This window comes from Bos taurus, chromosome 4, assembly GCF_002263795.3.
Source record: "Bos taurus isolate L1 Dominette 01449 registration number 42190680 breed Hereford chromosome 4, ARS-UCD2.0, whole genome shotgun sequence".
In the NCBI taxonomy this organism is placed as follows: domain Eukaryota; kingdom Metazoa; phylum Chordata; class Mammalia; order Artiodactyla; family Bovidae; genus Bos; species Bos taurus.
The window spans coordinates 54,548,557-54,570,757 of NC_037331.1; the positions used below are offsets into that span (position 1 = coordinate 54,548,557).

Sequence of the window (22,201 nt, forward strand, 5' to 3'; positions counted from 1 at the left end):
AATAGAAACTCAGTTGGCATTGAGATGGAATATTCAGAAAATATATACACACACATATGCTTAAACATAGTACATAAGCTCATAAAGATACATAAATACAAAACTTTTAATCTCCATTATCTTTTGTTTGCTCTTCCAAATTCATGCACCACTTTTTTCACCCTTTTCCATCCTGCTCTGTGCTCTGGGAGACTGACCTGAATGAACTGTAATAGTACCCATAGCCTTTGGCCAACGGGTAACTGGTAGGATACTGTATGAAAGGATAAGAGTGAATTCAGTGTGTGTTTGCCCATGGATCACTCCTGCTCATCTTCAGCTGACTGTGTCCCTTGACTAAAGATCACTGATCCCCTTCAGCCTGGTGAATAGTTTATGACACTCTGTGCTTTGAAGTTTTGATACTTGGCCCCTTTCCTCATTCCTTGAAAAACTGTAGCAGTTCTGATGCAATTGGCTCCAGTTTACTGCACAAACTCCTGTGGATTTTCTGCATTTACACTTTTAAATAGATGCTTGTAAATAAGCCCTGCTGGAATTATCAAATTTTGTGCATGACGTCTATATTTCCTATTTACAGGGATCCTGATTGCAACAGTCTTTTATGTTAAAGGTACCTTTGAAAATATTTGGTTAACACAAAAGAAGTAAATGTATGGAAACTTGAACTGAAATTTGATTAAATAAATAAATAGTCATAATGGATAAAAACAGTATACTTAAGTAATTGAGGAAAATATAAAACTCATATTATTAAAATTGAGGTAGCAGTGAATATAAGAAAATGAGACGTTGGCCTGATATGGAAAAAAAGTAAGGAGATGTGAATTTTAATTGATACAAACACCAAGTCACAAGGCTGAAACTGATAGAGCTTTCTCCATGCCCCAGAGACACTTGATCTGTGCTACTACATTCATCTAGGGGCAGCTCATTACCAGAATAATATAGGCAAGCTGGAAAGATTCATAGAGGAGTAACAAAATGATAAAAAGTGCTGAAGGATTGACCTATAAGAAGAGATTAAAAAGAGGAAATCACTCTGCTTTAGCTAAGCAGTGACTAAGGGGGAATATGTCAACCATCTATAATTATGCGAAGGTTATAAACTCCAAAAGATAGGCAGCAATTACTACAAATCTAGGGTGTAGTGCTCTGCAGAAAGATAAATTAAGAAAAGGAGATTTTAACTCAAAAAACAGGACCATTTCCTAATGTAGAGCTATTTTATGTCTTCTAAAGCTAAGTGTTCTATAATATAGCCTTTGAAAAAGACAAAAATGAAACAAATTACAAACCATTACTTATTATTATATATGTAGATTCTTTACAATCTATTTCTATCTATCCTATCCACCTAACTAGCTGATCTAACTATTGGTGTGTCTCAGAAATCAACCTTTCACAAACATATATAGCTATTTATTTAGCAATATATTAAATAAATATTTATTTAGTAAGCATCTCATTTAATTGTTAACATTACATTTTAGCAATCAAAGAAAAGAAAATTTAAGCAATGTTCTGAAGGTTACCCAGCTAGTAAGTATCACAGCCAGAGTACAAACCCAGGGGTCTTTATCTCCATGTCTCTGCTTATCATCCTTGAATAGTTAAACTACTTCAGTACATTATTATATCATTTCCACAACAATTCTCCATTCTTGAACAATCCATGTGGTTATCATCCATTCTAGCTATGTGATAAAGCCTAAAGTAGTTTTCATTTCCTTATCCTAGATAGATAATACTTATTTTTAATCTTGCAAAATAATTCCTTAATTCACTATTGTACACAATTCAAGTTATTCAGTAAGTCATAATTATTTATAAAGTTTAAATTTAAGAAAGTATGCTATTGACTTCTCTTAAAAAAATAATCACCTCTCACAATTTATTTGAGTTGAAAATACATTGAAAAAAAAACCGTGGTCATGGCTAGTATTTCAAATAATACAGAGACCATAAAGTGAAATGAATGAGTCCTTTTCACTTAAAACCTTCAACCTCTGTGGTTAGAGATAACTGCTCCTAGTAGTTTCTTTTGTGTATTTCCAGGAATTTTCTATGTACGTATCTGCGCATACTTTCTTTTCTTTCCTTAGAAGTGATTTTGGTTGTCTTTCCACATCCACACATAAATTGGTACTTTATCCTTTTTAATGACTGTAAAATATTCTATTGAATGGGTGTAACATTATTTGTCAATTTCCCTGTTGATGGATATTTAGATAGCTTCTAAAATAATCAGTCCTATTATGAACATATATTTACATTCATCTTTGCAGACTTATCCCTTACTGATAGGGCAAATTTGTAGCTGGAGCATTTTCTAGGTCAAAGCATATGTATGTTTACATTTTTATAGGTATTTCCCAATTGTTATCTACAAAATAGATTTTACATTAATACAAAAATATGAGAGTCTAAACAGGCTGCTCACACTCTAAAATTCACATAGAACCCCAACATGTCATGGTATTAACTTCTGCTTTGTGAGCATAAAATGGCATCTTGCCAAACATTTTATTCAACATAAATATTTTATTCCTGGACCAGGTTTATCACTGCCTACTTATATTTCAAGTCATTAACATATTACTTGTTTATATTTTTCTGTGACTTAATTAAAAGAAACTTGCTAATGTTTGAAACAACAGATTTGACTAATTGTTTGTCTTACACCTTAACTTACACTATTTCTTCCACCTGGAAAATCTACCTCATTCTAACCCTACATGTCTATGTCCTACCTACCCTTCATGATTTCTTTCAAATGATACCTTCTCCATCTAAATCTTGTTTCTTTCCTCAGAACTCCCAGCATCTTATTTAACCATTTAGAGTTACATTATACATAAGTCCATGATCAATGGTGGCTATCATTATTATTAAATACTGGATCTTTCGAATTCTATAAATGCTCTTATTCTCTCCTGCCTTCCTTTGCCTTCTTCAATGGATGGATCGAACTCAAACTACATATTTAGTATTGTGATACTATTTTTATTCTCTTTTAAAATAAATGGTTCAATTTTTAATTTTTAATATCAACAGGTTAAAGTAATATTTTATTCTAAAGTTTCAGATTTTTGAACACAGCAGAAAATGATTTAAGATGTCTCTTTAGAACTCATAAACACACTCAATTTTAAAAATTAAGAGTTAAATCTGAAACATGCTGCCGAGAGTTAATGTGGATGCTATCATATTAAAGGCCTTTGGAGGCAAGCAAGCATAGTTTACACGCCATCAGACCTATTTATAGAGCTGACTCCTTTTTGCAATGTCAACTGTAACCTTATACTTATTTTAAGCCTCAGTGTCTCAAATATCAGCCTCTACTAGTTATACAGTTCTCCCTTATTTGATATCAGAGAGCCTAATGGAGCCTTCTGAAGAACCTAGTCAGATTAGCAAAGATAACTTTTTAGAAGTTCCTAGTTTATCTGATTCTCTTTCTGAAGATGAAGAAGTTAAAGCTACCTTCAGACCTGGATTCTCCCCACAACCTAGCAGACGAGGTTCTGAATCATCTGAAGACCTTTACCTGGACTCTCCACCATCAGGTGCAAGAAGAGTTTCATTTGCTGATACCTTTGGACTCAATCTTGTGTCTGTTAAAGAATTTGATTCCTGGGAATTACCGAGTGGTTCAGCTGATTTTGACTTAAGGCAGGACGTTTTCCACACAGAAGAATATGTTTTATCTCCACAATTTGGCTTGCCTTCTTCAAAAGAAGATCTTATGCAACAACTTCAAGTACAGAAAGCAATACTGGAATCAACCGAGTATCCTCCTGGATCTACAAGTATGAAGGGCATTATTCGAGTTTTGAATGTTTCTTTTGAGAAGTTAGTATATGTGAGAATGTCCTTAGATGACTGGCAGTCATATTATGATATATTAGCAGAATATATTCCAAATTCATGTGATGGTGAAACTGACCAGTTCTCCTTTAAGATATCATTGGTTCCTCCTTACCAAAAAGATGGCAGTAAAGTTGAGTTTTGTATACGTTATGAAACTTCTGTTGGTACATTTTGGTCAAATAATAATGGCACAAATTATGTATTGATTTGTCAAAAGAAAGAACAAGAGCCGGAGCCTGAAAAACTACAGGAAGATGTTCCTAATAGACAAATAAAAGGCTGCTTAAAGGTAAAATCAAGGTGAGGCTATATCTTACATCATTACTTTTCATAATTTTAAAGTTTTTAAAAGTCATTCTTTATTTCACTACCAAGAAATAGCCATACTGTTTAAAAATATAGTCTTGTTATGTATAAAGCAATGGTGCTGGGCTTTAACAAGGTCAGTGATGTTTGGATAATAGTACTGTGTCATCTCTCCTCCAGATATAAGGAAAATATGGGTATAATGTAACAGATAGCACGGGGAGTGCAATATGTATATTTCCTACCTAATGAGCTATAAATTGCTTAAATTCAAACAATGGAATCTAGATTCTTAACATGTAAAACTGTTTATTTGCCATTTAAAGTATATTTATGTTTAATATTTTAAATACTATTGCCGTACTTAAAAACATTTCTGATGAGCATAAAACTGTGTTTCAATATGTACCTAGTGCTCAGAAATTCATAGACTTCCCCTCAAACTTTTCAATGACATTTAGTTGTATAGGGATGTCTGGAGTAACACATATTTAGTTACATTTTAAGAGCTATGATGACTTTAGTGATAAGCTAAGAGAAAGTAGTATATGAGTGGTATATGAATTATCCATAAAAATTTATAATTATAACCAAATGTAACATTATAGAACACAAAGTAGTATAATTTAGTAAAAGTAAATGGAGCAGAATAAAAAAAAATGACCCAAGTAGAAATAAGGATATTAGCTTTATAGATTAGAGATTTGGGATATGACCCTTCATTAGTAACCTTGCTCTCCTGTTAATGTAATAAAATAAAATAAAAATAAATGGGTATTCAGTTCGTTCTCTCTATTGTAGAGTTGGCTCATTTCCATGACAGTAGGTGAGTAGATAAAACATCCAGGAGGAGATGGATGTCTCCTGCTCCTCAGAGTGTCCCAAAGGAAAATCACATTGCTCTACCAGCCACAGGCAAAAGCTTGATTATTTTCTGGATGGTCCATCCTAACTGTCATTAGACCCAAAGATTCTAGTAACTGCACCAGAAATAGTGTAATATGATGAAAAGGGAACTGTTTTAGGAATCAAGACATCCAGATTCTAAGTGGAAATAAATAAAAACATAAAGAATTACACTGGAAAATTTTTAATCTTTCATGCTCTAATGCCTTGATCTATTATATGATAATAAATAATAACCACTAAATGTGCTATTCTAATGCATTAATGAACTAAATATAATGTAAGTGAAACAATTCAATCATATAAAATATTTCTGTTTTCATTATCCTTTAAAGTAATTTAAAGATTGGTTTACCTGACTTTGTGAGTTGTGCTGTCTTTCTCAGTCCAAATAAACTTTCTTAGGTTTTAACTGATGCTATTGAGAAATAATAAAATCATAATCTGTGTGCTAAAATAATTTATGTTTATGAGATCACTCAGCAACATGTTAGCTATGTAGACAAAATATGTTCAACACTATTTAATAAACTAATTTGTATACATAAACATACACATATTAAATACAAATAAAATCATCATCAGTGAATAATGTACAGGCTGCAACTTGGTCTATATATTAGAGAAAAGCAAAATTTAAAAAAGGCACAGCCGTATTGTCAAAGCTCTCATAAAAGAAGGAGTGTTTAACTCTGGATTTTTCTGCAAGTTAGAAATGCAGTTTAAAATTATAAGCATTACAAGCTGAACTATGGTAAAGATAGAGGATTCCTTTGATAGACCAAATTTGACTTGAAAATAAGGACAAAAATGGATAACTGCTAGGCCTAATCTACCCCAGTCTTGATATTATTGAAACTTCTCCTAGTCTAAGATATGTATAACTGGATATATATCCATACCCACATTTATATTCAGAACAGTAATTGTTAGGTTCATAGCGGACACCATTCAAGTTTTAATATTGCTTTGGGGAAAAACTTGAGAAGAACTAAACCACAAAATGGTCTAAAGGCCTGTAAAGTTTCCTAATGAGTTATAAAAATGGAAAAAATCTCTCTCCTTCAAAACCACAAATACATTTTCTGCACTTCTATAACTTAAAAATGACCAACATAATTCAAACCACATTTTGAAAAAAAAAAAATGCATTTGCCTCTGGAGAAGGCCTTTTGTGCTAAGTTTCAGTCCAACATGAATTTTTACATCTGATTTATATACCACTCAAAATGGAGTGTATAAAGGAAATCCTGACAGATCCTTAGAACAGCATGTGCCATAATAGAATATTTATACAGCTTTTCCATGATATAATTTATATGCAATGGGGTTTCAAATATTCCTAAAACTCACACAAGAGAGCATTATCGAATTTCTAAATGAATATTGCAGTTGGATTTCATTGTGAAGAATTTGGTTAAGGAAAAATAGCACATCTTATTAGTGTTTCTTTACGAAATGTGTACTCGGCTAAAGCAAAAATTCACTAACACTTATTTGATCAAAAAAGTTACAGCTTCTAAAATATCTTCCTCCCTTCAAAAGTTACAGAATTTTGTAATTTAATTTGTAATTTAATTTAGCGGTCAGTTGTTTGAGAAGACAAATGCAGAAGAGAAATATATGTCAATTTTTACTTCATATATGCAGGTAGATTAATAATAGTATGTAATATAAGTCAGAGTTAGACTGAAAATAAGTCTGTCTTAACGTAGAGAGTAGCAACTAAAGTGAATTCCTCTTGATCCCAAAGTTAATTTGCTTTCAGGATCTCAGAGATTGTATCTTCTAAAAGCATCAAGAATCTCTTCTAAACAGTACAGAATGAACTGTGGGAACACATTTAGTGAGGTAGGATTTCTGTTATGTCAGTCACCCTAGGCATGATGTCTTCTCTATGGAAGATTTTTTCAGGTCAGAGTTTGCAAACCTCCACATTGATGTGGTTGTCTGATTTTTTTGTTTTTGGTTTTTCTTTATTCTTATTAATCTATCCCCTTTGGATCAAAAGAAATATCTAGTGGGGGAGGAAAAGAGAATTTGTAACTCATAGGCATGTGACCGAGAGTGACCCAGAGGTATTTAATTGCACTGAAAGGCATGCATCATGAGATACTTGATAAGTGTCACCACATATGTAGTACTGGAGTATGTGTTAGCAAACAAACTAAGCACACTGCTGATCTATGTCCCATGAACATTATTTCAAAATAAGTGACCAAAAGAATTAAATAAAATTGACATAAGTAATATTAGATATATTAGATAAATAAACTAAAAATAACATGCAGAAGCAATATACCTCCAAAGTTAAAATTTGGGTTTCAGAGATAAACATATCTGGGTTTGAGTCTAAGCTGCACTGCATGCTAGCTGTGTGACCTTCTGCAAGTTAAACTCAATATCCCTTCTGTTAATTGTGAATAACAATTAGAATCTAATAGAGATTGTTAGAGATGTCCGTAAAATAATACATACAAAGTTTTGGCCTAGTGTATGGCACATAGTAAGTTATCAGAAAATAATAACTCCTGTAAAAAGCCAAGGCTAACTCTAGCTTTAGGTGGATCTAAAAAACCCTAGGGAGGCCCAAACTATCCAAAAGTTTCTCTTTTCTTTCTTTTCAAAGTTTCTGAAATTTCTGTTTTGGAGAGCAGTTTTCTTTGTTTTTTTTTCAGGATTTTAATCAACAAGGGAAACCCACTGAATTGTCAGTTTTCTTGAGATGTATGTTACCTGATATCTGGAATATCTTAAAGTTGGAAAAGATCTTAATGACTATTAAAATTTTCATGCTTAATAAATTAAAAAAATAAGGACTAGATCAAAAGGGTTAAAAAAGGCTTAATTGAGGCATTGAACAAATGTTATTTATCCCAGTTCATATTTATAATATTCATAATACATAATACATATTTATAATATTCATAATACATATTTATCCCAGTTAATATTCACTTAATAACTATGTGGCTATGGACATATTATTTTACTTCTTAAAGCCGCTATTTATTCATATGTAAAATAGGGGCAATGGTGCTTGTCCAGTCTTGTGATGATTAAGTTAACATAAAATGAGATTATATTTTTAAAGCTTCTAGTAAAGTGTTGGGCATATATATAGCTATCAAAACTCAAATATAATTGCCATCATTATTATCAAATTGTGTTCAGCTAATTTCTTGGTTCTTGGACTTGTGTTATTTCTTCTGACATCATAGTCTTCTTGTTAGGGTTTCAAAATTCATTCCCTAAGTGTTTATTAAGGGCCTGTGTTTCAGGTACTGTGTTGTTAGGCACAAGGTTGGAAACATGACTCAGTGAAGACCAGAGGCCCCAAGGAAACAGTCCTCACAGGGGCTGAGAGCAGAGGGGGTGAGGGGAGAGAACATTAAAGCCAAGCTCAGATTCTTCAGGTAAACAAGGGAAGCCACAGATGAAAAATAAGAACCACTTACATTACATTTTGAGTTTTCTCAAATCTGTGATCAATAACTGGTCTTGAGTACTGGCCAGGGGACTGACCTTTTCAGCATATCCTTTTCCCTACCAACAGCTGCTAAATGTTCCCAACTGTTGGGTACACAGACTGACTTCATATGGTCTTGTATTTTATTAAGTGAAACCAATTTATTATTTTAAGTAATGAAATGGCATGATATAGGTGTTGGATGGTATTTATAACTTGGCCAGGTGAATGCAAATAAATTCCTGAAAGATTTCAAGGCCAAAGGAAAAAAAAAGATCACTCTTCAGTACCTGAAGAATAATAGAAACAGGCACATTCAAGAATAGGAATGAGAGAGAGGCTTTCTAAAGTATGACTTGAAGATTACAGAGAGTTTATCTTTCAGGGTGGTAAACTGTTAAAATGAGGCCAAGAAAAACACTGGAAAATGGTGCCTAATATATGCTCACATTGCATGTTCCAGTCAGAGCTATAGCATTGTGAGACTTCCTTAATTTACACTTACAGTATAATCTGGAGTCCTGGAAATAGTCCAAAGAAGTGTAAATAGCCCCATGAAGCCTTTAGGACTTAATATATTCCATAACCAACCTGTTTTGAGTCCTAACTAATTGTGGAACCCTGGTCTGTTTAAGGGAGGGACCTCTGGCAAGGCCACATGGAAACATAAAACACAGCTGCACAGGACCCGTCAAGAGGACTGTTTGGAAACTGCCGGCTGGTTGACAACAAGGAGCCAACTAGCTTAGAGTTTCCTTGGAGATCTACCAGGGCTTTGTGGCTTCCTGGTCTTATGGGAAATCCATACTCCTATAAGCCTTGACTTTCCCTAGAGTAGTTTTGAACCTTTTCTGAGAGAAGAAGAGGGTCTCATCACTCAAGAGTTTCTCTCAAGCCCTAGCTAAAGGGGATCACTATAGATGCCAGGCCTCAAATGGATCCTCTGGGATCTCTACGAGCCTAATTTCCCACCTGAAGCCCATCTGCAGCCTGTAAAAATGGAGCGGGGGCCAAGAACACGGGGCCAATAAAGCTCCAGGCAAAAGATGATTGTGAAGTGGGACACAAGTTTTTCACCTTCTTCCAATTCTGCTGACCATGACTCCTGTCCTTGTTCCAAGGTTTCACCCCAACAGGCCAACAGGAATAGTGTAAGGGCAGTTACCTTAAGGGCAGACACCTGAAGAGGGCCTGACTGCCCACTGTGTTGTCAGACTTAAAAGATCATACAGATATAGGTATGTGTGTGTTTATATGCGTATGCACACATTTACATGATACACACACACAAAACTCCTCTTCTTGAATACAGACACCTCCAGGACAGAAGGGACTATACCTACCTTATACCCAATTAAAGTCAACTGCACAAATGGGCTTTGAGTTTGGATTGAGACAATGGAAATGGATAATTTTAGAGAAGAGAGCACTATGGGCAGAGTTGAGTACAGAGTTCTGGTAAGAGCTCCACAGAAGCAGGAGGGCCCAGGGGGTCTGGAGTATGTGTGTATATTTGGGAGGGAAGGAGGATTCCAAAAGCAATAAGGCATATTGGAAACAGTGTAAGCAGTAAAGTAGGGCATATTTGGGCTTTCATTCTTACTAATTAGTAGCTGTATGAACTTGGATAAATTACACTTTGTATCCATTTTATTCAGATGTAAAAAAGGGATATAATTTCTACTTGGCAGAGCTGCTATGAGAAATTCATTAGCTAACATATATAAACATCTATCCCAGTTGCTGACACTTTGTAGATACTCAAAATGGCATTGGTGATAAATTCCATATTTTAAAATCTTGTATATGGCTAGTCCTTTGACCAAAATTAATGGAGAAATGTTTTTTTTTCCCCTCAATATCATTCCTGCTACCTAGACCCAGGTTAGTATAAATCCATAGTTTTGTAGCTCAGTTGGTAAAGAATCTGCCTGCAATGCAGGAGACTCAGGTTCAATCCCTGGGTGGGAAAGTTCCCCTGGAGAAGGAAATGGCCACCCACTCCGGTAATCTTGCCAGGAGAACCTCATCGACAGAGGAGCCTGGTGGGCTACAGTTCATGAGGTCACAAAGAGTCAGGCACGACAGAGTGACTAACACACACACACGTTTTAGAATTATGGATTTTTCAACAAGTTTGGGGGCACTAACTAGGGAAACTATATTCTATAGTATTGCTACTATGGGGGAAAAATGATTCCCAAATTCCAGAAACTTCTGGGCTACAAAAAATTTTTGGAACATCAGTCAGAAACTAGGTATTTTTTTTAATGAACTACAACATGTTTTTTCCTTAAGGTAGTTCTTAAGATGGTTCTTTTGGACTAAAAACTGAGTTGGCTATACAGTTTCATTTTATCATCTCTGTATATAAACATGAATAGAGAGTGAAATTTAATTTGATATAGTTTTTTCCTCTAAGAAGATATATTATACACCTTTGAATTTTAATCATTTCTCTGCTTTTAAAGCATTTTCTGTACACCACCACTGTATAAAAAGAAAAGGGTCCTCAGGACATAGCTCTCAAATCTTTTCAGGTTTTTATTCTGCTTCTCTAATAACTTTTCTTGGGTAACTGGCACGGTAGTATTATTATCTATTATATAAATAATGCTGCAATTTCCTGTTAGTATAGTGGTGAGTATCCCCACCTGTCAATCTGGAGACCAGGGTTCGATTCCCCAGTGGGAAAACACTGGAAACCTTTGGGCTTCCCTGGTGGCTCAGACACTTAAGAACCTGCCTGCAATTGGGAGACTCAGGTTCAGTCCCTGGGTTGGGAAGATCCCGTGGAGAAGGACATGGCAACCCACTCCCAGTATTATTCCCCGGAGAATTCCATGAATGGAGGGGTCTGGAGGGCTATGGTTCATGGGGTCGCAAAGAGTCAGACACGACTGAGCAACTAACACTTTCACTCTCATATAAATAGTAACTGGTTTGGAAACCTTAATCAGACCATCCTGCTGTTTAAAGATTTTATGATAAATAGAAATAAATTGCCACATTGGACTGTTACACAGCACTGTTTAGTAACAGAGACCAACTGTTCATTAAAAAAACCTGTCTTAGGAAATTTCATTGTTCCCTCCCCTTATAGTTAACCCTGAAAACAGTCTGTCTGTATTGCATACCAGTGCTATTCAAATTACAACTAGAAATGGGATTCAAACATCGTAAGACAATGATTTGCCCTGTGTGCAGCTGTGGATTTGAATTTCATTCACTCCTTTTGAAATTTGCAAAGTAAAAAAGATCAAAATATCCCCAAGGTTTAAATCTATAAAGCATGCCAAACTGTAGATGCTTTTACTAATTATGTGAAACAGATTTTATAGCCCATTTAACACTGATGGTACTTTGCTTATTTTACAGAATTAAACCATAATACAAAGCTAACCTATTGATGATGAAATTATAAGAAAAATCCCAAACTGGTTTCACTTTTAAAAATTATTATAGATGTCTTCACACAATTACAGATTACATAGAACTGCTTGGGTAACTTTCAGCTTCATAAGCCATATAGGAAATAAAACAGTATTTTTTCATTTTAATAAGATCTTCTCCTGGTGATTAATCTTAAAATAATATATTGTAACTACTTAAATATCTTGAATATTTTACCAATTGAAAAATCTCACCAAATTTTAAAATTACATTCAGGTACAAGCAGAAAAAAAAAATATGATCCTCAGATGTAATCTTGAGTATGTATATAAGACTATTGTGTTTTAGTGTAAATGAAATTATAATCATTTTTACCAATGCTAATACAGCACTTGATCTGAACAGTCTTCCTTGAATTGTATTGTAGGAGAGGCCATCTAATTCTATCCTTTTCTTTCAGGCAAAATTATTCTGAAAACTACCCAAACCAAATGCTTATAATATTCTCTTATTAAACATCTCCTGGAGAGATTGTATTCTTTAGTAAAGTATTATTTCAGGAAATTCTATATCTTTCATGTAGTCATTCCTGTTGTTCTATGTCTTTAATCTTGTCATTTTTAATGCTGATTCTCAATTGAAATAAATGTTGGAGTTCCTATCCTTTTACTTAAAGTTAGAATTACACTGTTTATGTGACTGATTTCTATTTGCTATGTCAAATAAGCTCAATAAACTTAGATCTCCCCTCGAGTTCCTAACTATTAAACTAATAAGCTAGTTTGTAGTATTTCAATGCAAAAGTCAAAGAAGAAAAAGATCATCACCAAGCAGTGAATGACAGCACTATTATAAGGACTGTGCACTGCCAGAACCATGGTTATTAGGGAAGCTGAATGGATGAGTAGGCTAGCTAAGAAGCGCTCCCAATCCTACCTCCTTTACCTTTGAGTCCTGATTATTGAACTCCTGTTGAAGTCAGAGAAGGGAATAGACTTTATTTTACTAAATTACAAAATTAAAAGTACTTCAGAAGATCATTCCATTTATTCCTCAATCCTACATGTAAAGTTAGCTGTATTAGATTTGTTGAAGCTCTCTTAGACAAATAATGAATAATTTTGAATAATCATTACTATTTTCTAGAAATCTAATTTTTAATTCAATTTCATTCAATAATATAATTTTATGAGTACACTGAAAAGAAAGTTTGAATAGATTTATAAAACTCAAATGTAATACTTCCAACTGAAATTTAAGCTATCTTAAATTTCAATGATTAAATTTAAGTATCATTTTGTAGAAAGGTTAATACTGTGTCTACAAACAGAAGTCATTTGAATATGTTAAAATTATTGATTGTGTCTATGTGTGTTTACAATTTTTTCCCATATATGATTTTTAATTGGAGGATAATTGCTTTACAATGTGTATTGGTTTCTGCCATACATTAACATGAATCAGCTATAGGTATCCGTATGTCCCCTCCGTCTTGAACTTCCCTCTTACCTCCCACCACATTCCACCCCTCTAGGTTGTCACAGAGCTCCAGTTTGAGTTCCCTGAGTCATACAGCAAATTCCCACTGGTTTTCTGTTTTACATATGGTAGTGTATATGTTTCCATGCTACTCTCTCCAATGTGTTACAATTTTAAAGGTATTGTTTGAAGGAATTAATATGTACAGAGTATTGGTATAGTCAATCTAGTTGATAATGTATTTATTAAATTAAACATGTGGGTGCTAAGTCATTTCAGTCATGTCAGACTCTTTGTGATCCTATGGACTATCCCTCAGGCTCCACTGTCCATGGGATTCTCCAGGCAAGAATACTGGAGTGGGTTGCCATGCCTTCCTCCAGGGGATCTTCCCAACCCAAGGATCGAATCTGCGTCTCTTATGTCTCCTGCATTGGCAGGAGGATTCTTTACCACCAGCACCACCTGGGTTTCAAAAGTTCTAAACACGTCAATATATACATAAAATGAATGAATAAAATAATCACTTCAGCATGATATTCTTGCTGCTGCTAAGTCACTTCAGTCGTGTCCAACTCTGTGCGACCCCATAGATGGCAGCCCACCAGGCTCCCCTGTCCCTGGGATTCTCCAGGCAAGAACACTGGAGTGGGTTGCCATTTCCTTCTCCAATGCATGAAAGTGAAAAGTGAAAGGGAAGTCGCTCAGTTGTGTCCAACCCTCAGCAACCCCATGGACTGCAGCCTTCCAGGCTCCTCCGTCCATGGGATTTTCCAGGCAAGAGTACTGCAGTGGGGTGCCATTGCCTTCTCCTGATATTCTTGAGCTTCCTTCATATTTGTTTATACATTCAATATCTGTGCTGAGCTTCTAACATGGGAGAAAGAATAAGTAATTTTGCCCACCTGTGTTCAAGTCATCCTTGATGCATTGCTTTTTTGGTGGAAAGTACACATATATGTATACATGAGCTTTTCACTTTTCACAAAGATAGTAATTTTCCAGTATTTTATACTGTTTGTATTAGTAATAATACCTCATTCAAAGCTAACTTTGGTAAATCAAGTTAGGTTTGAGACCATGGCAGTTATACAAATATTCAAGGCATTTATTTACAAATATCATAAAACTCATGCAGTTCAGGGCTACTCCTGTGGCTGATTTATTCATGTTAGGCAACTTGCTTTTGCCCTTTCATGGCTTTGACAAGCTTCCTTAAAATACCTACATTTCTGGCAATATTTTCCCATAGAGTAGCTACCCCCATGATGCAAAATAAAACAACTCCTTAAATAAAAGTGTTGATGTTTGCCATGTTTGCATCTGATGTAACTTACAGGCAAAGAAATTACATTCAGTGAAACTTTACTGTTTATCAGATATCTTTATTTAAGGAAGAAGACTTTTGTCTTATACCCCTTTATATATGTTTAGTCACAGTGTTGTCAATACTACCTTTCCAACAGTGGCCTTTCCCTGCACTTTCAAAAGTTTCAGAAACTTTTATGTGTGTACCATCTTCCCGATTGGACTGCAAGGTCCTTGAGGTCAGTGATAATATATTAGTTTAAGCATTATTCCCCACTGTAACTAACAAAGGGTTTCATGTGGAAAAGCTCTAAGAAAAATACTGATTAAACCTGATAACCATAAAGTCTGGTAAAATCCTAAAGTATTCATTCTAAATAATTAAGGAATGAATTATGCTTATTATAACATTAATGATGAGTTGTTTTATTGGTTTCACAATCTTTAAAACTCAGGGACCTTCTGGTTATCTCCATCTGGATACCCAGGTGGCAAATTAACTCCGTTATGTCCAAAACCAAAGTTAAATTTCCCCTTCAATCCTAATCCCTCTTCCTTTATTCTATATTTTGTTTAAAATCATAGACATCATTCCAGTCATGCAAATAAGAATTATCAACATAAGAAATGATGATGCGATTTCTCTTTTGCAAACTCATATTAATTCTGCACTCATATTCTATTCCGTTGCCACAGAAGTAATGACTGTGCATTTGATTATAAATAAACATTATTTTAAAAATAAAGAATAAAGTATACAAAAACCATATTTACATATTATAAAAACAACAGATAAGAGGGAACTTTATCTCTGAATATTTGCATATTTGTTGCCTAAATTGACTCAAAATTGAATTTAGAATTGAACATATCATCCATATTAACATCTTGTAGTCAGTCTAAATTTACTTTCAGGTACCAGGATATCAAAGAAAGATCAAATTGAAAAATAAGTTAATACAGTCAATGGCACCCCACTCCAGTATTCTTGCCTGGAAAATCCGACAGATGAGCCTGGTAGGCTGTGGTCCATGGGGTCACTAAGAGTTGGACACGACTGAGCAACTTCACTTTCACTTTTCACTTTCATGCATTGGAGAAGGAAATAGCAACCCACTCCAGTGTTCTTGCCTGGAGAATCCCTGGGACAGGGGAGCCTGGTGGATTGCCGTCTATGGGGTCACACAGAGTCGGACACGACTGAAGTGACTTAGCAGCATATGATACTAAAGGATCATTCAGTCTTCCCTTCTTTCTTGTCTTCTAAAGAACTGACTCATTTTCTTTGGGACCCTTTGGACTGTAGTCTGCCTGGACCCTCAGTCTGTGGGATTCTCCAGGCAAGATCACTGGAGTGGGTTGCTATGCCCTCCTCTAAGGGATCTTCCCAACCCAGGGATCAAACCTGTCTCCCGTGCCTCCTGCAATGCAGGCAGATTCTTTACCCGCTGAGTCATCGGGGAAGCCCACTGAGTCACTACAATGTTACTATTCTGTAATGTCATGCAATCTTAATATCCCAAATAAATATCCATTAGTCAGCTTTTGGCTTCCTTCATACCATAGGGTTGCAAAAACTCAGACACGACTGAAGCAACTTAAAATACACACACACATGCCACGATCCAGACCAGTGGGAAAATAGAAAAATCCAACAGGTTGAGTAACAAAAGACCAAAAACAGATACTGTATGTCCACTGATCAGAACTGAGTCATTCATTCTTTCTTTTTGCCAGGACCATGGCCAATACTGATTATTCATGTTAGTTCTACCGCTGCTGCTTGCTGCACTCACTGATTCTGACACCTGTGGATTCCGATCTGGCTGTTGTTCTGTCTCCTTTTCTTTACCTGAATGACTTCCTTTGACTGGGTCTTTTGCCTCTACCAGATTCCTCCTGTGTACCTAAACCTAAACACCTAAACCATGTCCTCCCTGTCTTGAGACTGCAGATTCTTTGTCTTTGTTTATTTGAAACCATAAAAACAAAAGCAATTAAAGAGAAATAATGCAGTGTATGTAAATGGTTAACCTTAAAACCTACCTAAAGATAAAATAATGAATCTGCTACATTCTGTTGAGTACTTTAAACAATTACTTTATATATTTTACACTTAAAGAAAAGTTATAGGAATAATATGAAGATGTCCCATATTCTTGTAAAGTATATAATAGTCCAGTTGCATTGATTCTTGTAGGTAAAAGCATTTATCATTGAAAACCATAAGCAATGGTAACTTTCTGATGTGTAGCTAATTACTGATTTTTGCACAATATAAAGTAAATTTAAAATTTTTTGTGAAAATAACAAGCTCAGATGGAAATAGTAGTTATCACTATATTATAATGCTTTCAATTTTTAATTATAGTATTTTTCTCTTTATGATATAAGAATTAGGAAACATATTTTTAGGAAATTAGCATAAATAATTACATATTTTATATGGCAAAATAATAGTAAACCCCATGTATAATGATATATTAATAATCTTTGAAATCACTATCCTCAACTGTCATCTCATAGTTTTCCTAAGAGTCTTACTATAATTTTCCTAATATTCTAAAGAGCTTTACTATATTAAACCTGAAGTTTCCATCCAAAGTATAAATGTATTATTGAAGTAGGTAATGCATGGTATTTTTAAGTAGTTATATTTCATTTTCTCATAAGAAGTGTTTTAATGAAATGCTGAAAATTAAAGTTTTATTATCTACATTTGTTGTCCAATTAACTTTCAGTATGCAAGTATGGATGGGTTCCTACTGAAAATGACATTTGTGAGACTGAATTGAAGAATTCTTGGGGATAGCTTAGCTATTGATGGAGCAGTCTGGAGGGGTAGTCTTTCTTAGTACAATAGAATATACTTGTCTGTGACTAATTGTAACCTCTGAGGACATTAATTTTTCAAAAACCCTCAAAATTATGTTGGTGTGATTATAAGAGTTTTTTTTTTTTCTGTGTTATTCTTCAGTTTCTGGAGAATCTCTTGACTACTTATGGTAATTTTGGACCAATTTGCTTTCATTCTTTCAGTTTTTACCTGAGCATCTATAACATTTATTAGAACTTGTCTACAAAACCAAGTGGGACTCTCATCTTATTCATGGACTGTAGCCCATCAACAGCTTTAAATTTATGATATTTTACTACTTTAACATGTGAGCTTGTTCTTTTATTCAGAAATATCTAATTATATAAACTTAAGGAATGCATGTTTCAAATATCTCTCTTATTATTTCTTAAGTGATATAAAATTATCTTCCACTAGAACCCTTTTATACATTGTAATCAATAAGGCCCACTCCATTTACATAAGAAGAAATTTAGGCAACAAGGGATTTGTTTGATCAAGTTCAGGAAATATATAAGATGAAAAGTTGTTTTGTGATTTAAGTTATTTTGTGATTAAGGTCTCTAATTCCCTGTGCTCCATTAAGCCGATTAATCATAAAGAAATTATGGAGCCCTTGTTTTCTTCTAGTTAGCTTCTATTTTCAAGCATTAATTTGGTTAACAGATAATATTTATGAACATGAGAAGACCGTATGTGCCAAATGGAATAAAACAGACAGAGGAGATCATAGGAGATATGAACATAGATGTTAGAGAAATGATATACTGCAGGCTGCCCTGATTAGAAACAGTATCACAGAGGAATTGAACTTAATCTTGAAATGGGTAGGTAGAGAAGAGTTAAGAGACTGTTTATACAGAATAAAAAATATTTGTGGACACAGGAGCAAATAGATAAGTAGGTGATTTTGTTAATCAATTTGACTGCCTGGAATAGAAAGAATTATGAGAGTCAAACTTGAAGAACAAGGTTGAGAAAGAACTGCACAGTCTTGTTAGACCAAGGATTTTGAATTTAGTTCCTATGCTCAGGGACAAAGTATTATTTTAGCTATATCAATTCAGAAAGTGCATGCAGGATAAATCAGAGAAAAGTGGAGAGAAAAGCATGAACTAGGTCACTGTTCATAAGAAGGGACATAGATTTTCTACATTCATAACTGTTTATTACTGTTTTATATGTATGGAATGTTTAAAATGTAGAGTTTATCCTTTCTCATTTTTAATATCAATAATTGAATTCTGCTATAGGTCATCTTTAATGCAAATAAACATATACATATTATGCTACTAATTATTTTTTATTTAGACACTTCTATACTATTTCATGGCTGATTTATTTTACTATTCTGGTGATACTTAGGGGAAATTTACTGCTATAATTGTTTTTTCACCCAAATTCTTCCTTCAAAATCTAACGTGTATGTTTTAATTTTGTTAAAAAGGTTAGTCCAGGTATTTCAGTCTTTATCCTCTTGGATGGATACGTGGAAATCACACCAGTATGGTTTTTCTATAATACCAAGATTGAGAGGGTATTGATCCTGGTTCAGATGAAAAGAAATGGTCAAAGTATTACTAGCAAAGTTCTAACTTTGCTTTTCAGCTTGCATATTAAAAGGGTGTAGAAAAAAGATTAGTAACTAGAATAAATGATCTTCATACATTCGACAAATATTTATTAAACACCTACTATGTGCCAGGTACTGTTCTGAGTACTAGAGATACATCAATGGAAAAAAAAAAATGATAATCCCTGTCCTCATGTAGCTTACATTCTAATGGAAGGAAAACTAATAGGTAATAAACATAAATATTAAGCAAATTATCTTGAAAGATGATATATGCAATTGAGAATATAAAGAGCAGAGCAGAACAAGAAGAATAAGAAATAAAGACTACTTCATGATAAGTGATCAGAGACTTGAAGAGAGACAGTCATGAAGAAATCTGGGGGGAGAGAGCTCCATGCTGAACAAAGCAACCACTGCAAATATTCTAAGGATATCCAAGATCTCCCCTTCTGTTTGCATTAGGTTTTCATGCTTTTCAGGTCTCCAGCACATTCTTGGGTTTATTTCCCACAGGATCCATCACTACTCACAAGGTCTCTGAGAGAAGGAGGGAGTACAGCATAGGTACAGATGAAAACACATCATTGGCAGTTTATCTTTGGCATCAACTCTTTTAGGGTCCCTTTTCTGCTTTCTCTGGCTGTCCAAATCTCTGTATCCTATCTTTTAGATCCATCTTTGCTACTGAAGGACTGAGTTGCAATTTTGTCTTGGTGAAGGTGCAGTTGTGTTATTGTATCTATCATGATTTTATTTTCAAAATGTTCCAGTTATCCTAACAATTGACTGCTGTGCTGTGCTTAATCACTCAGTCATGTCCAACTCTTTGCAACCCCAGGGACTGTAGCTGCCAGGCTTCTCTAGGCAAGAATACTGGAGTGGGTTGCCATGCCCTCCTTCAGGGGATCTTCCCAACCTAGGTATCGAACCCAGGTCTCCCACATTGCAGGCAGATATTTTACCTCCTAAGCCACCAGGGAAGCCCAAGAATACTGGAGTGGGTAGGCTATCCCTTCTCCAGGGAAACTTCCTGACCCAGGAATTGAACCAGGGTCTCCTGCATTGCAGGTGGATTCTTTACCAGCTGAGCTACGAGGGAAGCTCCAACAATAGATAATGAGTATTGTAATATTGAATAAGTTTATGTAAATTGATATCTGTGAGAAGAAAATATTCTTCATAAAATCAATGCCCTATACATATAAATTAAGCAAATCATTTCACATTGATGATTTGGAAAGACAGTAAAAGTAATCTTGCAGGTTACTTCACTTTTGTAGCAAATAAGGAAAAAAGGCCTGAATGTATGCAGTTTTGATCTTTCTTTATAAAACATTATTTTACATATTATAAACTCCAAACACATTAAACTATCAGTATTATCCACAGATATATTTAAGTCATTACATTGCATATTCTGTTTTTTTCCATAACTGTCACCTCATCACTACCATTGTCATCTCAAGACTAATTGTCTCTTTTGTGGGATCTAACCAACTGGTGTCCTTGGCAATGCAGTTTATTGTCCTTCCATTTACAATAATTGTTGGGGTAATTTGACACATAGTGCAAATGGAAAACATTTTACCATCCCAGGTTTAAGTCTTAATAAACACCATCAATTTTATAATCAACAATACAGCTGTTAAGGTAGAGAAGATTAATGTTTCTTATCCTAAATAGCATCTAGATTTCCTTTCAGTTAAAAAAAAATCAGTAAATTTAAATTCATTGATGTATGAATTGGTAATATCTGTGATAAATACAAATTAATTGTTTTATAGACCTAACAGGAGCAGAAGTAAAATCTTTATAAAATTTACATTAATGCTAACCTACTTGATTATGTATACCCTCTCCTCCTCCCACCCTACAGAAAATCTTCAGTTCAGTTCAGTTGCTCACTCGTGTCCAACTCTTTGCGACCCCATGCACTGCAGCATGCCAGGCCTCCCCTTCCATCTTAATAGCAGAGTATTGTTACTGAAGGATATATTTTCTCACTATCCATACTTTGATATAGTAAAAGCCAGTAGTGTAAAGCAGTGTTTCTTAAGCTTGGGTGCACATCGGAAGGGGAAAACTAAGGCATTCCTGCCCAGATCCTCCTATAAGACCACACTTTCATTGGTAGGGGTTGGGTTGCAGGCACAGATTTTTAAAAATCTCCTCAGCTGATTCTGATATGCAATGAGTTGTGAACAGTATAAACAAAAGATGAAACACAGATATTTTGAGTTGTAACTTTTAAAAAATTTTTGAAAATCACTTAGTCTCAATATCCACCGAAAGAATAACACTATTAAACAAAGAAAAAATTAGCAAATAAAGTAATTCTGTTGCAAATGTGGCATGAGGGATTTTTAAGCATTAATAGCAACATTAAGGACTGTGGGAATTAAGATACCAAATGTAAGCTTTACAAACAGGGCATTTATTAAAGAAATTTTGTCCTATCATTTGTGATGACTTGGGAAAGAAAAAAGACTCATTAAATAGCATGGTAAAGTTTTCCATTTAGAATGAAATAGGCTTTCAGAAAGTATTTACTTTTTGAAAAGTGTATATTTTACAATTCAGAAAAAAATCAAACTTTTAAATATGGTGTGTAATCTTATTAAAGGATATGATCTTCTTTCAGTCTGATCTCTTTGCAAGCCTATGCACATGCGCAGTTGCTATTGTCTTCCCTGAGTTTGAATTATGGATCTTATTACAGTTGACCCTGTATGGATCCTGTATGGACCCTGTTATGGATCTTAATACAATGAGGATACCAGGGGTGCTGACCCTCTTTGTAGTTGAAAATCTGAGTATAACTTATAGTTGGCCTTACATACACTCAGTTCCTCTGTATCCATAGTTCTGCATCATCAGAGTTAACCAACTGCAGTTCAGGCAGTACTATAGTATTTACTATTGAAAAAACAATTGGCATATAAATGGACTCATGCAGTTCAAGCCTGTGTTGTTCAATGGTTAACTGTATTTTCTTCTATAGGATTCCATACTTCCCCAATCCTGAAAGGTATGG

At 34.6% G+C, this 22,201-nt stretch overlaps 1 protein-coding gene across 2 annotated transcripts in view; it reads left to right on the top strand.

Moving 5' to 3' along the window:
- Window positions 1-3,375: 3,375 nt before the first annotated feature.
- Window positions 3,376-22,201, top strand: part of PPP1R3A (protein phosphatase 1 regulatory subunit 3A) — a 41,760-nt gene continuing 22,934 nt past the window's right edge. Inside the window, exons 1-2 of one of the 2 annotated variants that reach the window (XM_024990932.2) lie at window positions 3,376-3,812; window positions 4,091-4,173. In XM_024990932.2, the coding sequence (XP_024846700.1) occupies window positions 3,702-3,812; window positions 4,091-4,173 (194 nt within the window). In that variant the 5' untranslated portion in view covers window positions 3,376-3,701. Of the gene's footprint in view, window positions 4,174-22,201 lie in introns of both variants that reach the window. The other variant, NM_001205440.2, reaches the window with a different exon arrangement.